General features: G+C 42.5%; 1 protein-coding gene across 2 annotated transcripts in view; it reads left to right on the forward strand.

Annotated features, from left to right (window-relative positions):
• The window catches only part of AP3D1 (adaptor related protein complex 3 subunit delta 1), a 45,928-nt gene extending 31,250 nt beyond the window's left edge, over window positions 1-14,678 (forward strand). Inside the window, exons 19-33 of one of the 2 annotated variants that reach the window (XM_052801097.1) lie at window positions 951-1,026; window positions 1,851-2,050; window positions 2,753-2,826; window positions 4,074-4,097; window positions 5,205-5,409; window positions 6,160-6,222; window positions 6,851-6,946; window positions 7,468-7,617; window positions 7,753-7,800; window positions 8,184-8,373; window positions 9,501-9,589; window positions 10,633-10,718; window positions 11,161-11,282; window positions 12,035-12,114; window positions 12,493-14,678. In XM_052801097.1, coding sequence (XP_052657057.1) covers window positions 951-1,026; window positions 1,851-2,050; window positions 2,753-2,826; window positions 4,074-4,097; window positions 5,205-5,409; window positions 6,160-6,222; window positions 6,851-6,946; window positions 7,468-7,617; window positions 7,753-7,800; window positions 8,184-8,373; window positions 9,501-9,589; window positions 10,633-10,718; window positions 11,161-11,282; window positions 12,035-12,114; window positions 12,493-12,588 — 1,599 coding nt within the window. In that variant the 3' untranslated portion in view covers window positions 12,589-14,678. The remainder of the gene's footprint in view (window positions 1-950; window positions 1,027-1,850; window positions 2,051-2,752; window positions 2,827-4,073; window positions 4,098-5,204; window positions 5,410-6,159; window positions 6,223-6,850; window positions 6,947-7,467; window positions 7,618-7,752; window positions 7,801-8,183; window positions 8,374-9,500; window positions 9,590-10,632; window positions 10,719-11,160; window positions 11,283-12,034; window positions 12,115-12,492) is intronic. The other variant, XM_052801098.1, reaches the window with a different exon arrangement.
• Window positions 14,679-16,843: the final 2,165 nt, after the last annotated feature.

Raw genomic sequence — 16,843 nt, forward strand, 5'->3', positions numbered from 1 at the left:
TGAATTAAAATATCTTGCTGGCCTCTCATATAATTGTGTGAAGACCTCCTGAATGTCAGAGCTGCAGCTTCCCTCTGGGACATTCTGATTATTTCCACTGCAGTTCTGATCACTTACTAGTGTGCTGACTGAAGTGGCTCCCTACAACTATTTTTATAAGCCTTGTTTGTGTTGAGGAACTCACAAGTGACCTACTTGTAGAGCAGCCAGCTTTCTGTGAATCTCTGGTGGACCTCCATTTTTGGAATAAGGAAGTGGTGATTATCACAACTACCATTACACAGTAGTTTGGAACAGTCTGGATTAACTTGTCGTGGAAAGTGTAGTGTTTATATTTCAGCAAGGACTCGCTAAAAGCTGTGGAGAAACACTTCATCTCTGTGCCCTTATGTCACAAATTCCTGTGCCGGTAGTTTGTCCCAGCTCTGGGTGATGGAAGGGTTCAAATTGCCAGGCACTTTATTAAGAGCAGTGAAGAGAGAGTGAACCTAGAACATGCTCCTCTTGAACATGCAGTGTGTTTTATGCATCAAAAAGTCATTGTGGTCTCTTCTTAACACCTTTTTCAGGGAAAGAACCTGCTTTATTCCCTGTATATCCTAAGGACTGCCCCATTTTCTTCAACTCATATCTCAAAATTTATCTTTTGAAGTGGCAAGTTATTAGCAATAAAACACAAACCAAAAATTCTTGAGAGTTGCAAAAAGCCTTCTTCAGTGCAGTAGCAGGGTTAAAAAACTGTAGCTAAAAGTAGAGTCTTTTATAATAGTTATCAGCTGGCTTTAAAATACACTCTGCTACCATGCAGGATTTAGTACTGAGCTATTCCATTCCTATCCGTTAAAATGTTCGCTTAAACGATTAAACGGCTTGATGTTTTTGAAATGTGTCCACTTATTTGGATTTGAATCTGGCAATGCTCAGAATGTAACACATTTTCATTTTCCCAGCGATACCAAGACACTCCAGGTGTGGAACATATACCCGTGGTCCAGATCGACCTTTCTGTCCCCTTAAAAGTTCCGGGTAAGTGCAGCTAATCTTCAAAATTAATTACAGAAATTCAGTTAAGGAGAAGTAATAATTCCTTCTTAGGAATTCCTCCTTAGGTTTTTAAGGGCAAGGAGCATACTCTCATTAGACTCTTAAATATATCTCCTTAACTTACATGTGTTTGAAAATAGTACTTTGCAGTCCAAGTGCAGTTCCTCTCAAGACAGTATTAGAAGTAATTCTGTGATTAAGTATATTGTGCAGCCAAGTCTGTAACATGTAAACTAACCACTGTTCTGTGTAGGTAACAGTCACCTTTGGAACGTCTTAAAGGGCTGATGAAAGTGATCAGGAGACATTAAGTGGAGTCTAATGGTAGAGATACTATTTTAATATCTCGTTTCAAATATCAAAAGGTAGTTGTATATATATAATGAATGGTTTAATATAGCACTGAAAAGCTGTTGCTAAAGTGCAATACACTGCAAGTGATGAGTTCTAAGTGCAAATATTTAAGGCTTACATAACAAATCTTTTTTCCAAAAGTGTGGAAAGTTGTCAGTACAGCAATGGCACCAATTCTACTTAATATCGATGTTTAGATGCTTTTTGTAATCCAGTTAACGTGGACAAGAATCAGGGAGCAGGATAGAGCTCAGTCCTGTTTCTGGAGAGATGGAGTGTGGTAGCAAAGCTGGTGCTAGAGGGGGCTGTATGTGAGGTGGTATGGAAGCATAGAGAGGTGTTGATCCTTCTAATTCTGAGAAGGTAGAAGCAAGGTTCACTCCTAACATACTGTTTTAGTGATCAATGTCCATGTGGACTGTAGCCTGAAAGCAGTTTGGCTTCCTCCACAGGAATGCCTATGTCTGACCAGTATGTGAAACTGGAGGAGGAGCGAAGACATAAACAGAAACTGGAGAAAGATAAGAAAAAGAAAAAACAGAAAAAGGAGAAGAGAGGTAAACATCATCGCCATAATTCTCTGCACACGGAGAGTGAGGAGGATATTGCTCCAGCTCACCATGTTGATATCATAACAGAAGAGATGCCAGAGGTCAGTTGCTTTGGTTGGTGGTTTGAGTTGTGTGATTTATCTGTGTGCTCTTCTTGAGAGATTTTTTTTTTTTCCCCAAGAATTGCCAGCCAGTCTGTATTGTTGCAGTTCAAGAGCTCTGATTTCTTGCAAAGTTGTTTAAGAAATGACTGATTGAGATGGTCCTAGGCTGTTCTTTGCAGGGGGAGAAACGATTGTCTTTTTGTGCACAAAAAGACAAAAATTGCCACTGAAGCTATTAAAAAAAAAAAAAAACAAACAAAAAACCAAACCCAACAAAACAAACAATATGCGTCTCTGCTATAAAAGTAATGCTGTCCAAATAGTCACTTCATTTATTATGCTCTGCTGCTTCACTTTGACATTAACTTGCTGTCTAGTCAGCAGGTTCGCAGCTGATTATAATTAATTGTGCATGCTAATGATGTAATCTGTATTTGTTCCTAAAATTTCCTTTAATCAAAACCAAACAGCAGCAATTCAAATCCTGCAGTTTATGAAGAATGGTTTTCTGTTCTAAATTAATCTTGTAACTCAATGCTGCGTTAAAGTACATTGTTCCTATAACTTACTGTGTCTGGCTGCAAGCTGGCCTATTCCAGGGTTAACAATCTTAAACTGGTTTGGGCGATGTAAAGCTTTAGTTTCGAAATTGCCTGTGATTTGCTTCTTCAGTGGATGGTCTCTGTATCTCTCCTGCAGAATGCTTTGCCCAGTGATGAAGATGACAAAGATCCCAATGATCCATATAAGGCACTTGATATAGATCTGGATAAGTAAGTGACAGTTTTGTATGTGAATTTACTTAATTGCTAACCAGAATGCATGAGGGCAAGTCTGGGACTAAACAGGCAAAGGCACTATCTTTAGTCCACTAGGTGAAAAGACTAAGTCTCTCGCCATGTCTTGGATGTAACCTTAGATGATCATCCAGACTTGGGTTCCCACTGCAGCATAGATGATAAAAGCTACACTGCTGAAGTAGCGGGGGTTTGGGGAGGGGCAGGGGGATCATTTTCTGTGACCAAATGGAGTCTGAAAGCACAGGCAGTGTAGCTGGGATCAGACATGAGAGAGTTAGTCTGAGCTTTTGGATGTACCAGTATCTCTCTGATCTAACGTGCATGGGCACCGAGTGTGACCTGCTTTCATCTGTGTTCATCCCAGAACCACTGTACACATGGCAAGCCTGTATGCTCTGCGTTGTGATCATTTGACCAGTAACGGCCAGTTTGTAGATCCCCATTGCCCCGTGGACATTCAGTGTGGTTCCACTGTTGAAAAATGTTGTTCTAATATGATTGAGTGAACTGCATATCATAACTTTGACCAGAGTCTGGTTCCCATTCAGCTACCAGAGTTGTTTACAGTGCTAGCACCCCAGGCTGCAGTGCAGCAGACTCTGAATCCCTGTATGCCACGTGATAATTAGCAGTGGGCTGTTAAGTATTGCACATGGAGGGTTTTTTTAGTTGCTGTTTTACAAAATCACCATGCTAAAAATAATTGCTGATTTATGGTCCATGGATGCCTCCTGTAAAGTTTCGAAGACAGTGCAGGCGCATGTATGCATGTGTAGTATCTCTCTCTCTGATACTTAACTTTAAAGTCTGTGCCATTCTCTGCAATTCTCAAATCTGAAGAGCTTTGGCCCCTCAGTACCTTGCAAAAAAGTGATGTATCATTTTTAAAAAGTGAAAGAACAGTTTCTGAAAAACTTCCTTTTTTCATGAGCTGGTCACATTCCTCTGTGTTTGCAGGGGACACATATAAAAGGAAGTTAATTTCTGACTATAGACCTCATACTTGCATGACAAGCCTCAACAGCGTAGAAAACACTGAGCAGAGGAGTTTCTGAATGCTGTGCTCCAGGAGGCATCTTTGGACTTTTGTATTGTTTCCATCCATTCTCTCTCCATTTCATGTGAGCCAGTGTGCTCTCCTGTCACGTTTTCTCATGTCTCTGTCCTCTCTTTTTCTTTCTGTGCTTGCACTGCTATGTCTGTGTCACGCTCACATGCAGTCTGGTTTCAGGGAAGCCTTCCAGGTAAGAATATATTGCTAAGTGGTTGACCTTCTTTGTCAGGTTGGTTGATTTCAGTGGACAGCGTAAATACTTGAAGGGTGGTGAAACTATTGAAATCGTTGACCCTCAAATTTGTGAGAGTCTATTTCACCATTGACTTTCAGCACCAATCACTGTTCCTGTACAGGTATATGTGAAATAGCTTAAAGATGAGATCTGTTTACTGTTCAAACAGATGGGGTCCATCTTGCCTTTACAGTGTCTGTTTCAAAGTAAAAAATTAATTGTGTCTGGTTCTTCATGAAATATAAGCAAAAAAAATTAAGGGAGGTGAGACCATTAGAAATCTTCCTGAACTGATGTTTGTTGCTGAAACATGAAAATTAATGTTAAGTAAAAGCTGTAGAGATAGAAAAAGAGGCAATGGTGAACTTCCCACTGATTTCTGGACAGCGTTTGACAAGAATGGAGAAATCTCTGTGGTGTTTTTTTCCCCAAGTAATGGATTTGGGATACATTGTAAATCTGTACTACTACTCCTGCTTTTTGGAAACGGGTAGCTGAAATTAAACACAACTTTTTAAATGGAATGGTAGAGTACAGATTCATAGCATAAACTTCCAGAACAAAACAATTTATTGCTTAAAATAATTTCCAATTGGGGTGATCTGTTCATGGGTAACAAAAAACATGCCCTTGAAGGGCAGTTTGAGCCATGCTATCATTCCACTGCTTGAATTTCCACACTGTTGCAAATGCTTCCTACTGTTTCACATCTTTGCTCTTCTTTTGAGAGTGGTTCCACAGAAATGTAGCATAATGCTATGTGTATGTATTATTCTGTAGGTGTTACTCAGCCAGCAAGTCTGTAGTTACCACTTTTAAGAGTGATCAGGTATCAGCAAGAGCTTTGCTCTGTCACCTTCAAATAATTTCTTTTAACTTCTAATCCACGAGGGCAGTGTCTGCAGTTACATAAATAAACGTCAGGTACAGAAGTATGTGCTGATTTAAGATTTTGGGGCCCAACTCTTTAAAAACAAAGCATACCTTGTGTTGGATGTCCAGCAGATAATCTGAGCTAAGGGAGACTGTTTGCAGAAGGGTAATGGTCTCTTTATTTTTAAGACCCTTAGCAGACAGTGAGAAGCTGCCAGTGCAGAGACACAGAAATGTTGAGACCCTAAAGTCACCAGACTCAGAAGCTCCCCTAGTAGAGAAGAAGAGCAAGAAACCCAAAAAGAAGGAAAAGAAACACAAAGAAAAAGAGAGAGAGAAAGGAAAGAAGAAAGAGAAAGAGAAAAAGGTAGTAGAGGAGGAAGAAGAAAAAAAGGTAATTCTCCAAGACTTGCATTATTTTAGAAGCTGCTGTTATGGGCCATATTTATTGCTGTGTTTTGTTTGTTGCTTAGGAACCGTCACATTTGATAAGTCAAACAGCTTAATGTTTTCAACCTTTACTTCCTTAAATTTTTACAACCATAAGAGCAGGTATTTAAAGATTTCTGTTAATAAAAATAACATTTACTTAGCCTCATAAGTTAGCAGAATTCAGCTTACTGCAGCCTACACAGCAGATCTTCCAGATCTAATTTGGAAGCTGAGATTACTGGTATTTTGTCTGTTCTTAGAATGGGGAACTCTTTAGCAAAATATCTGGAACTCACTTTTGTTCTACATCCTGTCCTCCATATACTTCAGAATCTTTCAGTTATAAAACCTGACATTAGTTGTCAGTTACTCTGAAGACTTGAAGTATCCTTGTTAACCACTCTGCAGAGATGCACTTTTCCTCTAAGATGCAGCAATTGGGCCTTGAATGCCTGTAGATGTTGTTGCTGTGTAAGGTAATTGGAAGTTAACTGTCAGCTGTGTCCAGTTTTGAAAGTGTGCTCAAAGGCTGAAGTTAAGCTTCTTGAACTATTTGCTCCTAAATGCATTGCAGCATCTGTGTATGGGCATTCTGGAGCAGTGCATTTCCATGAAAACTTAAGGTTTTAATTTAAATTTTTTCTTTTTTTTTTTTCTTTTAAAGAATGGTATCAAAACAACTATAATGGTTTTGTTTTCTCTTGAAATTCAGGGGGAAGACTTGGATTTCTGGCTCTCTACTGCTCCACCACCTGCTTCCACTACCCAGCCACAGGTAGACATCTTGCCACATCACAGGAAACTTTTTATTGCATCTTAGCTGTGATAGGAGTGCTTTGTCATGCTGCAGGAGAGAAGGGAAAGATAGGCTTCATCTCCTCAACTTATTGCTGTGAAGCAATGTCATTTTATCTCCCCAGTTTACAGACACTGTAATGAGAGGTTTCAAGCTCATTCTGCTGTGCAGATCAATGGATAGAAATGCAGATGCTGCTACAGGCTTGGTGGATTTTAATATTATTGGTGGGTTTTAATACTATATTATTGTATGGTTTTATTTCCTAGTGTGAGCCAGACACTAGCAATATTAATAGACATGAGAGAGACAGTCTGAAAGAAAAAGTCTCATGAATTTTGATGGAAGATTTTTAGAGGAAGAGACAGGGAAGATAAGGGGATGGATTCCTTGGAGGAAACCTTTTGTATCTTGTCCTCAGGTGATCATATTTGCTGGGTTGCAGAGGCATAAAATGAAAGGCTTGATAGCATGTTAGTCTAATGTAATTTTTGAAATAACAGTTGGTGTTGGGGGGAGTGTCACTGTTAAGATTTCTTTTGGTGTAGGATTCAGTTGTTTCAACTGTGTTCCGTTAGTGTCATAATCCTTCTGCTAATCCACTCAGAGTGAGCCTGAAGTGGGTGCTGCTGTTGTGCCTGAAGCTCAAGAGGTAAAAAAGGAAGAAAGGGAAGAGCGAGAGGAGGAGGAGGATGAAGAAAAGGTAAGTGGTTTAAATTGCAGTCACCCTTAGCCATATTCTCCTAGTGTCTTGTATTCTTTAAAAACAAGCACACAGGAATTACCAACAGCATCCTATGCAGTGTAGTGACCACTTGCAAATAGGCAGCAGTGGGATGTTACACCCTTGCAGAGCTCTAAACTCTTCATAGTAAGAGGTTTGTTTGTTCCTTGAGCCAGGGAGTCAGGTAGCAGTTTTAAAGCTGAGCTTCCAAACAGTTGAAGAGATTGGGCCTTCTGCTGATCCCAGGCTGCTTTGCGTTAAGGTATTGTCACGTGAGTGGGGAGCAAGGGTTTACTGGGACTCAACACAGAATTACTATTGGGGTTTAAGGAATGGGGACTCTGTTTCAGGTTTCTGCAGTAGTAGGAAATTGTTCGGTCATCCAGAAGGCTGCATAGAGTGGGAGTCAATAGTTGAAAGATCGGTAGAGGGGTCATGATGTAATGGCTGGAAATGTTGGGGTTTAAGGGTTTGTTATAGTTTCTTTTTCTTCTTGGTAGAAATCCTCCAAGCATAAGAAGAAAAAGCACAAGAAAGAGAAAGATGAGAAATCGAAGGATAAAAAGAAATCCAAAAAGAAGAGTCATCACAGTGAGGAGGAGACAACAGAGTCAGTGCAGAATGGAACACTAGATGATGAACCACTACCAGTAAGTAGCGGTGCACTGGCAGCCCTTGCCTTGGGGAAAAGGTGGGAGCTAAACTGTTTGGGGAGGAAGGAGAATGACAGCTCTTTTCAGAGAAATTAGTTATATTGCGACTGTGATTTCTTTTTTGTTTTTCAGCCTATGTCCAGTTACCGCCTTCTTGCTGAAAATCCATATATTAAAATGGTGAGGTTTTTGGCATTTAAATCCAGATGTCTTCTCTTTCTGTGTTCTCCAAGAAAAGAGGGGATACCCTGGGGATGGTATAGTGACTTTATGTAGGCAACATTTAACTGAAGAACCGTTTAAATCCCAGGAGGTATAAATATAACAAAGCTCCATTTCCATTCCTTTTCATGTCCCTTTTAATGAGTTTTCAAGTTGATATTTTCCCACTGCTTAGCAGTACTGTGGAGCTGATCACCAGTGTGCTTTTCATTGTCCTATAGCTGTACCAAATTACCTTCATTTTGAAGCTTGCTTTATTCTTATGCTATGTTCTGTTCTGGTGCTCTGGTGTTTGAAGTTTCTGAATCTCCTGTGATTTCCCCCCTCCCCTTAATTTGCAGACCTACGATATTCAAGGAAACCTCCAGAATGATAGTCAAGTTACTGTCTCTGTTATCTTTGAGAACAAAAGCACTAGCTTCCTTAAGAGCATGGAACTAAATGTCCTGGACTCTCTCAACACTAAAATGCTCCGACCAGAAGGATCATCAGTACATGATGGGATACCTGTGCCCTTCCAGCTCCCCCCTGGTATGCGCAGCTTTGCACAGAGTTCTTGGAGCATGTCTAGTCCTGCACTGCCCTCCTGTGGAAAGAATTGTTTGAACTTCTTGGTACTTGCTGTTTTCTGGAAAGACACGTCCCTCTGCCTGGGTGTTCGCTGGGCTTTCACACAATTCACTGGAGAGGATAAGCCTTCTTACAGTATGGCTATAAACACAGGTGGTTCTGTACAGCAAGAGCAAAGCCTATAATGTAGGGCTGGGAGTCCAAATATCTGAGTTCCTTTTTCAGGTGACTGCAGACTGGCACACCTTTGAACGTGCCAGCATTGCCAACTACAGGAATTCAAAATTCATAAGGAGTTTGCTATGAGATTTACAATGAAACAAAGCTATAGGTTCATGAACCATTAGAATCCGCTCTGGATTTATTCTCGAGCTATTGTTCCACTGTTTTAATGGCAGAGGCCATATGCAGTGAAAGTTTGTGACAAGTATGTGCTTATTTGGATGGGGAGCTGAGCCCTTAAGAAATACTAGACACAGAGATGAACGATAACGGCTTCATACATAGTACAATAGTACAGCTGAATCGCTAAACTTCTTTGAATTTCAGTTCCTTCACCAAAGAGTTAATTTGAATACTGAAACAGCTCACACAAGTCTTCTTGTGTGGATTTAGTGGCTTCAGGGTGCATTTTGATCCCCTGTGAAAAGCAGTGGGGTTTGGGTTTTTTTTAATTCTGTGTAAGGCAGTTCTTGACACAGACTTGTATATTAAAAGAAAAACATAGAAACTTTAGAACTCGAATTAGTTCTGAACACTACTTGGAAAGCTCTATTTCCCAGCTATACAAACAGTTTAAATATATTGCCACTGTGACATACTTTGCCCAGGCACTCACTCAATAACCTCTACCAAATGCCAGCTATCACTGCTGCTTTTCAGAGAACCAAGAGCTAAGTGCTATAATACTGTTAATTCACAACAGGAATTGTGCATACTCTCTTCCCACTACACGGAAAATTTCAAACTTGGTTCAAAAATAGTCAGCACATAAAGCTTAGCTGCTACCGATTAGTTTATTCTAACCATTACTTAGATACGGAAACCATTTTCTGACTTGACTTCTCCCTCTCCTCTCTTCACGCTAGGAATCTCTAATGAAGCCCAGTTTGTGTTTACACTTCAGAGTATTGTTATGGCTCAGAAGTTAAAAGGAACACTGTCCTTTATAGTCAAAGTAAGTGCAGCTTTAAACTCTGTGCTTCTGCTTCCTTTGGAACTGCATAAGGGAGCTTGACTTGGGTGGAAAGCACTGCTTTAGAGCTTTTTTTAGGCATCATTTCATCTCTGCTGCACCAGCCCATTCTGTGATGTGAGAAGTATTTTTACATGACATTTTGTGCAAAGAGTGTCCCGAATACTGCGTAAGCATGTCCTAAATTGTCATTCCCGGCAGTGTGTGAGCAATGCAGCCTGAAACATATGCCACATCGTCAGCTAGAAAATCACTGCAGTGGTGCATCTGCCGGGGAGAGGAGGTCAACCAACAGGCGAGAGATGCAGCCCAGTCTGTTTCTTCTGATCTCAGTTATCCAAAGATCAGTTGGAAACGGCTACCTTGTACAAGGCTGGAAAAATAGTAGTAAGAATTAGATACAGTTAATAAGGATGGAAACCCAGAACAAGAGTGAGGTTAGCTGAAGGCATTGTTGAATAAGTATCAACCTGTATAAGACTATGTGGGTTTCTGATCTTACTTCAGTAAAATTATTAACGAAGCAGCTGCGTGAACAGCTTGAAGGAAGTGAATGGAGACAGTTGTGGCTACTTCTGAGTCAGCCATTATCTCTATTTTAAAGGTTTCTTGAAGATAGTATACTAGTCCTATTTTCAGTACCTAAGAATCTGGGAGATACTAATTTATTATTTTGCTTGGGAAATGGTGAACTGTAAAACCACATCTCCAAGTGTTAGTTTAAATTCAGTCTGCTCAATGTCTTTCAGCGGAGTGCAATCAAAAATGCAGCCCAATCCCTCCAGTTGTGTCCCTTATCTGCTCTAGGTGTATGTATCAACCTAGCTGCCCAAATCTTTTCTGTAAGTGGCCTGATGTTGTAGCGCGATGGTTGTTCTCACACTGATCCTTCAGGCCCAGCCAGGGTATATCAAAGGGAATTGAGCCCTGAAGTCTTCATTGGTGCCTGTTTGGTAGGTGGGGGTGGTGCCTCCTCTTGCTGCCTTGGGGCTCCCATTCATCTCCTTTCCTTTGACCTGTTGCAGAATGATGAAGGTTCAACCCATGAAAAACTAGATTTCAAATTGCACTTCAGTTGCGCTTCATACTTGATCACGACGCCTTGCTATAGGTAAGTGCCATTTAGGGAGCACAACATTGGTGCTTTTGCTGCCCATGTGAAGCTAAGCTTTGGCTGCAGGCCATCTCTGCAAGATACGCAGCATGCTTTCGACTTTGGCTGCTTGTGATTGCTTTGGTTACAGTTCAGTTATCTTGTGGAATGTTTGACTGTTAAAATATGTCCAGCAGCATATTTCAAGTGATTCTGGAGAAGGAGCTATATGCCCTGTAGGCTGGCAGAGGTCATGTCGAAGTAGCTCTGGTTGAGGTCCCAGGGTACTCCGGTGGAGTCTGGAGTATGGTTCCCATATTTGTTGTAAACCCATTTTCCTAGAGTTTGGTAGTACTTAGACTTCTGCATCCTGAGTTGTCTCAAGGTCTGCATGGGGCTAATGTGGCAGATTTCACTTGAATTTCTAGCACAGCTGTTTACTTTCCTTCCTGTTTTGCAGCGATGCTTTTGCCAAGCTCCTAGAGTCTGGAGATCTGCACATGAGTTCTATTAAAGTAGATGGAATTAGCATTTCTTTCCAACATCTACTGGCAAAGATCTGTTTTCATCATCATTTTTCAGGTGAGTCTTCCTTGATGCAGAACCTTCTGCAAAATTCCGTATTCTAAAATTTCTGCTGTGCCTGGCAAGTGCAACGCTCCATGGCCTCAACGATGACAGAAGCAGGTGATGTCCAGATTAAATAAATTTGGGAGAGGAGTTTTTTTCCAGTCTTGTAATACATTGGTATCCTCAAAACATGCAATGTTCTTCAAAATGAACTCCTTCTGTCTCTGTGGCTTTCCTCCAGTCCAGCAAGGCATGTGGCAGGTATCATGGGAGCAGCTTGCATATAGTTAGGGCTGTAACTGTTCTCTGGAGGGTTTGTTTGATCTTCAGTGCTTCAGCCTACCTCTTTCCCCAATGCTTCGTTTCAGTAAGGGAGAGCGCGAGCTATTCAAGTTTGGACTTAATAATTAAAACACAAGTACTGGATGAAGCAAAACAAATGGCTGTTTCATCATGCTCTGGTGTATGCATTAGATGTTGCCTCACTGAAAGTATTTCTGGGGAAGAGATGTACGTTCTGATCAGCGTTTTTGCCACAAAACATTTGCAGCTTGCTTAAAAGACAAATGACTAACCTCATTATTGTGAAATATCCCAGATAGCAGCCAGGCACATACATCATCTTAACCATGGCTTACTCCTCCCCTCACTCAGTAGGAGCTTCTATTCCTTGAGGCCAGGCAAAGAAGTAGTTCCTCTTCATGGGAAGCAAACCTTGTATTAACAGTTGTCTTGCTAAATGAAAACTCCTGTTTTCTTTATAGTTGTGGAACGCGTTGATTCATGTGCATCAATGTACAGTCGTTCTATCCAAGGCCATCACATCTGCCTACTGGTAAAAAAGGTGAGAGCATTGTACCACTCTGAAACAAGACCCGAGAGAAGCTAAATCTGCAGCCTTCTGCCTTAACAGAAAGGGGAAAATATTCCTGTCTAAATCAACCAGGGACACCATGGGCAATTTAATTCATCTGGCCCATCTAGCTGTTTTCACTGTGCTACTACCAAGCTTGTACCTCCCCATGGGCTTTCTGTTGCCCAGTGCATACCTGGTGGGTAGTAGCAGCACTGATGGCTTCCCCAAACTGACCTCTCGGCTAAGCCTGCTTCATTCCTGGGCATGCTTCACCGGCTGTTTCCAGTCCCTGAGCTTGGCTGGGAATAAAATTGTCCCCGCTTAGAAGAGAAGCTAATGGATTTCTTTTGTCTTTTTATTTCCAAGGGAGAGAACTCTGTATCCATAGATGGGAAATGTAATGATTCCACCCTGCTTAGCAACTTGTTGGATGAGATGAAAGAGACATTGTCCAAGTGCTGAATATTCTCTACGAAATATTCCAACTACAAGAAACACACCTAATGTGTAAAGACGAGCAGACCCAAGTGTTAAGTTTCTCCCTCGTACGCATGTACTATCCTGGGGCACGTGCTTTTCAGTTAACTCCACCATTGTTTGCAGTTTAGACATTTTAAGGCTGTATGTTACCTTTTTATTTCAAAACTTTTTACAAACTGTGGTGTTAACCCTTTCTAGCCCAAAGAGATCCTGGTGACATGACTGGAGGAGGGAGGGAGGGAGGGAGTGGCACTATTTATTCAGCAGCTCATGATGATCCCATAAACCTTGCCATCTGCGTGGGATGGTGGACTAAGCAGAATTTTATCAACAGTAGCACAGAGTCTGTTGCTTGTGCTTATTGCCAGGGAAGGTTGACTTGATCCTTAGCCATGGAATATGGCTTCAGGGCTGCTGTAGTTGATGTATATTTCTAGCAGAGGCTGGTGCTGGACCTGAAGGCCTCTCTTTTTTTTTTTTTTTATATATATGATTTGTTATTATTATTATTATTATCTCAAGATCTATTGTGATCAGCATATAAACATCCTCCATCTCCTTGAGCTAATCCAAATGAGCCCCGTGAGAGCTGGGATGTTTGAGTTTCTGTTTATAGTAGTTGCCTTGAGCCTTAACCTTCTTTTAGTGACAGCTGAAAGAGTAGAGAGTGAATGCATGAAACAGGCTGGAAGTGTTACTGTTTGGTTCTCTGCTCCTGTTGACCACCCCCGCAAATGGAGTCTATCATGCCTCTCCCCTTTGAGCAGTCTCTGCTGATGTGTTTTATGAGTCCACTTCAATTTCACATTCCTGAAAAGTTAGGGTGTAGCAAGAAACTGGAAATCCGAAGGGGTCTGTTCCTGCTTTTTTATCATATTGCTCACCAGCTGAGGTTGACCACTACCAGGTTAGAGAAACGCCCACGTGTGTAATCCCTTGTATTCTGAACAGTTTGCAGATAACAGCCCTGTTCCCTCCCTCTGTGCTGTGAAATCAGAGATGTCGTGCTGTCTCAGTTGTCCCCGTAGCATCCCATGGCCCTGCCCTCACAGCAGTGGATGCAGATTTAGCAGCACAAGTGTAACTGGGTCCCTGCAGCAGAAGTCTCCCTGCCTGGATGGCGGGAGGGAGGCCTTGGTGAGGAGCTGCAGACGTGGGTCTGTAGCACGTTACTTTAGAGGGAAGAAAGGGAGGGTCTACGAAGTGAAGCCCATTCTGCACTACTGAAATCTTGTGGAATCACTGACTGGAAAGGGATGTCACTGTGCCCTTTACAGAGATGCTTAATTGATGTCCTTCTCCAAAATCTCTTGCTTTCAATTTTTTCTTTTTTTTTTTTTTTTACCCAGTTCTTTTACTTGCTGTTCCATACCCAGCAAACTGAGAACACGCTTGAACGGTTTTGCTTTGAGGCACAAGTGAATAGCTGAAGGTCCCCAGGGAGGAGTTGGGTTGGTCTGCACTTCTCCAGCACCACCACCACTCCGACAGGCGTCAGCAGTGCCCAGTAGAGTTGAACTAAAACCCTACGCAGGAAACGGGATAAAGTGTTGATCTTCTCCTTTGGGTGAATGTCCTGTACTTAAAGCGTGTCTTGTGCTCTTCACACTCTTCCCGTATTAGGGTATTTTTGCAAAGGCTCTGCTCTGGTTTTATTGCTAGGACCAGCTTCGTATTCTGACCACACTTGTGCGCTGCAGGAATTTGTTTGCAGCAGGCTTCACTGCTGGTGAAGTGGTAGTTTTTGGTATTGGTCAACCTCCCTTGGTTAGCCAGTTTGTGTATTAGAAACTGAACATATTAAAATTGTCTTAAAGGATAATGTTCCTCAATTAGTGTTTTTTTTAATTCATGGATGAAAACTGTCACTTTAGCATGTAGAGTCTTCTCTTACGGAATCCTGTGCAGTGATTCTAGAATTTTGAAACTGTATGATGTGTTACATTCACAAATTTATTTGCTATCAACATTCCCTAAAAAAAAAAAAAAAAAAAAAAAAAAACAACATACCACAAGCTGCTGTAATGATTTTGTGTCAAGATGATCCAATAAACTTTCAAAACAAAGTTAAATTTTTGGCTTTGTAAATAGTCCTTTTATAATACCCTTCCAGCTTGTATGGACCCAAAAGCATGACGTGGATGTACCCCAGCTCTGAATGCTTGTGTCTTTGGGGGAGGTAAGAAGAATCTCATTCCAAAACTTCAGGAGGAGGTAAGAAGTCATTTCTAACACCGCTGTGTGGGGTGGTGGGTTTTTATCAGCTGGGGACTGGTGTGCATCGGCGAGGGGAGTCCTGCCAGTCCTGTATCCCTAAGGTGTGCATCACATACCCGCTCTGTCAGCGGCAGCAGCTCAAAGGTGTGAAGTACATGAGCAGAAGAGGAGTCTGTAGTGAGGGAGACTGGAATGATGCTGTTCTACATCTCCTGTATTTTAAACTGACCTGATTTTTATAGGCACCAAAACTTTGATTCCTACACGCATTGAATAACTAACTGGTCAGGCTGTCACGTTTCAGCACTCCTTTGGAAGGCAGCATTGCAGACAACAGTTGTCACTAACACAAAAGTTACAGGCAAAAAAAAATATAATTTAGACAATCTCAATAAAAGCTGCATTAATTTTTTTTTTTTTGATCGCAATTGCAGCTAAAATCTAAGCACTTGTGAAAATTGGAGCTCTGGTCTTGATGTCTAGAAACTTAAGGTCAGAAATCAGCCCCTTCTGTCTCTTCCTCTTGGCCTGACATCCAGTAAAATTTGTGACGGAAACATGGTAGTGTTAATAATGACTATTAAGGTCCAGTGCTATTGCAATAGGAACTGAGGCATGGGTTTTGCTGATACTCTCAGTGGTTGCTAGTTAAGACCAGCACCTCTGAAAATCATCTCTTAGAACAGAAAATATCTGGGGCTGTGTAGTCAGAAGCTACCAGCTCTGCACTGAGAAAAACCCATGGCTCACACTAACTTGCCGGCCCCATTATCAGTAGATAAGCCCCTCTGTGGAGAAAGGACCAGGTCATTTGTTTTCCGCATGCGCTGTGAGTCTGATATTGCAGTCCCATATTGGCCTGCAGAGAGCTGCCTGCTCCCTCTGCCGTGTTGTGGGACTGCACAAATCTGATGAAACAGGATGAAAACAACAACAAACACCCATCTCTGAAAATGCGTGAAAAAACCCCAAACCCAGGAAGCATTTGGAGTGAACATTGAGTATTTATGGAGCTGCAGGACCTTAACTGGACAATGCAGGAGTTGACGGTGAAGCCGGCATCATGCGCTTCTGGCTTCGAACAGCAAGACAGGCTCTTGCCCCGCTCTCTGCGTTTACGTCGCATCAAAATCTGTTGAGCAACTAGAAAAAATCAGTCCTTATCGGTATGTTATGAACAAGTGCATAATGGAAATGGTTTGTGGTTGCAACAGTTTTATGCTAAGTCTTGGTCAGAGCAGCATCTCTTCGTTGGAGGTACCCAACCGTTAGCAGCTGCGCTCTCTGGAGAGGCACTAACGATGCCGGAGCAGCTGCCCCAGCTCCTCCCTGGGGCTCCAGCCCCCCCTGTGCCGGGGCTGGGACCGCAGGCCGCTCTTGAGAGCAGAAAGCGGGATCAGCTGCTCTGCCCGGACATCCAAGCTGCTGGGAAGAGGTCAGGATGGAAGAGCCGAAACCTTCACCCCGGGGTGCTGCCGCAGGCTCCCGGGGGGGCCCGAGCACCACGGGTGGAGCTGAGCTGGGGCTGCGGGGCTGTTGATTTGGCGTGGTCGCAGTGGCACCCGGACTGGAGAGCAGCGAGCTGCCCTGCGGTGCCAGCGACGGGGTAGGAGCGTAGGAAAAATGCGAGTGCCGGATGGGAGGGAGCTCTGCGGGGTGAGGGGAACGGCTGTGCTTTTGGGCACTGTTTGGTTTTGGGCTTCCCGGGGACTTACCACTTGCGTTCGACTTCCCTCCTGATGTTTGTGAAAATTTCCCCTTGAACCAGCAGCTGCGTTTCCTGCTACTTCTCCTTTTTTTATGCCTTTAAATTTCAAGGATGTGCAGCTCCCTTCAGCCGTTCCCCTTCCACCAACCGTCCCGGCCTCAAACCCAGCTTGGGCTGTGAGCCGGGGCAGGACCGGGGCTGCGGCTGGTTCCCGATGGTGCCAAAACCACCGTCCTCCCCCCCGACAGACTCAAATCGAGCGCTGCTGGGCTGGAAATCAGGAAAATAAGAAAGTTATTGGAGTGCCGGAGG

This window comes from Harpia harpyja, chromosome 11, assembly GCF_026419915.1.
Source record: "Harpia harpyja isolate bHarHar1 chromosome 11, bHarHar1 primary haplotype, whole genome shotgun sequence".
Classification (NCBI taxonomy): domain Eukaryota; kingdom Metazoa; phylum Chordata; class Aves; order Accipitriformes; family Accipitridae; genus Harpia; species Harpia harpyja.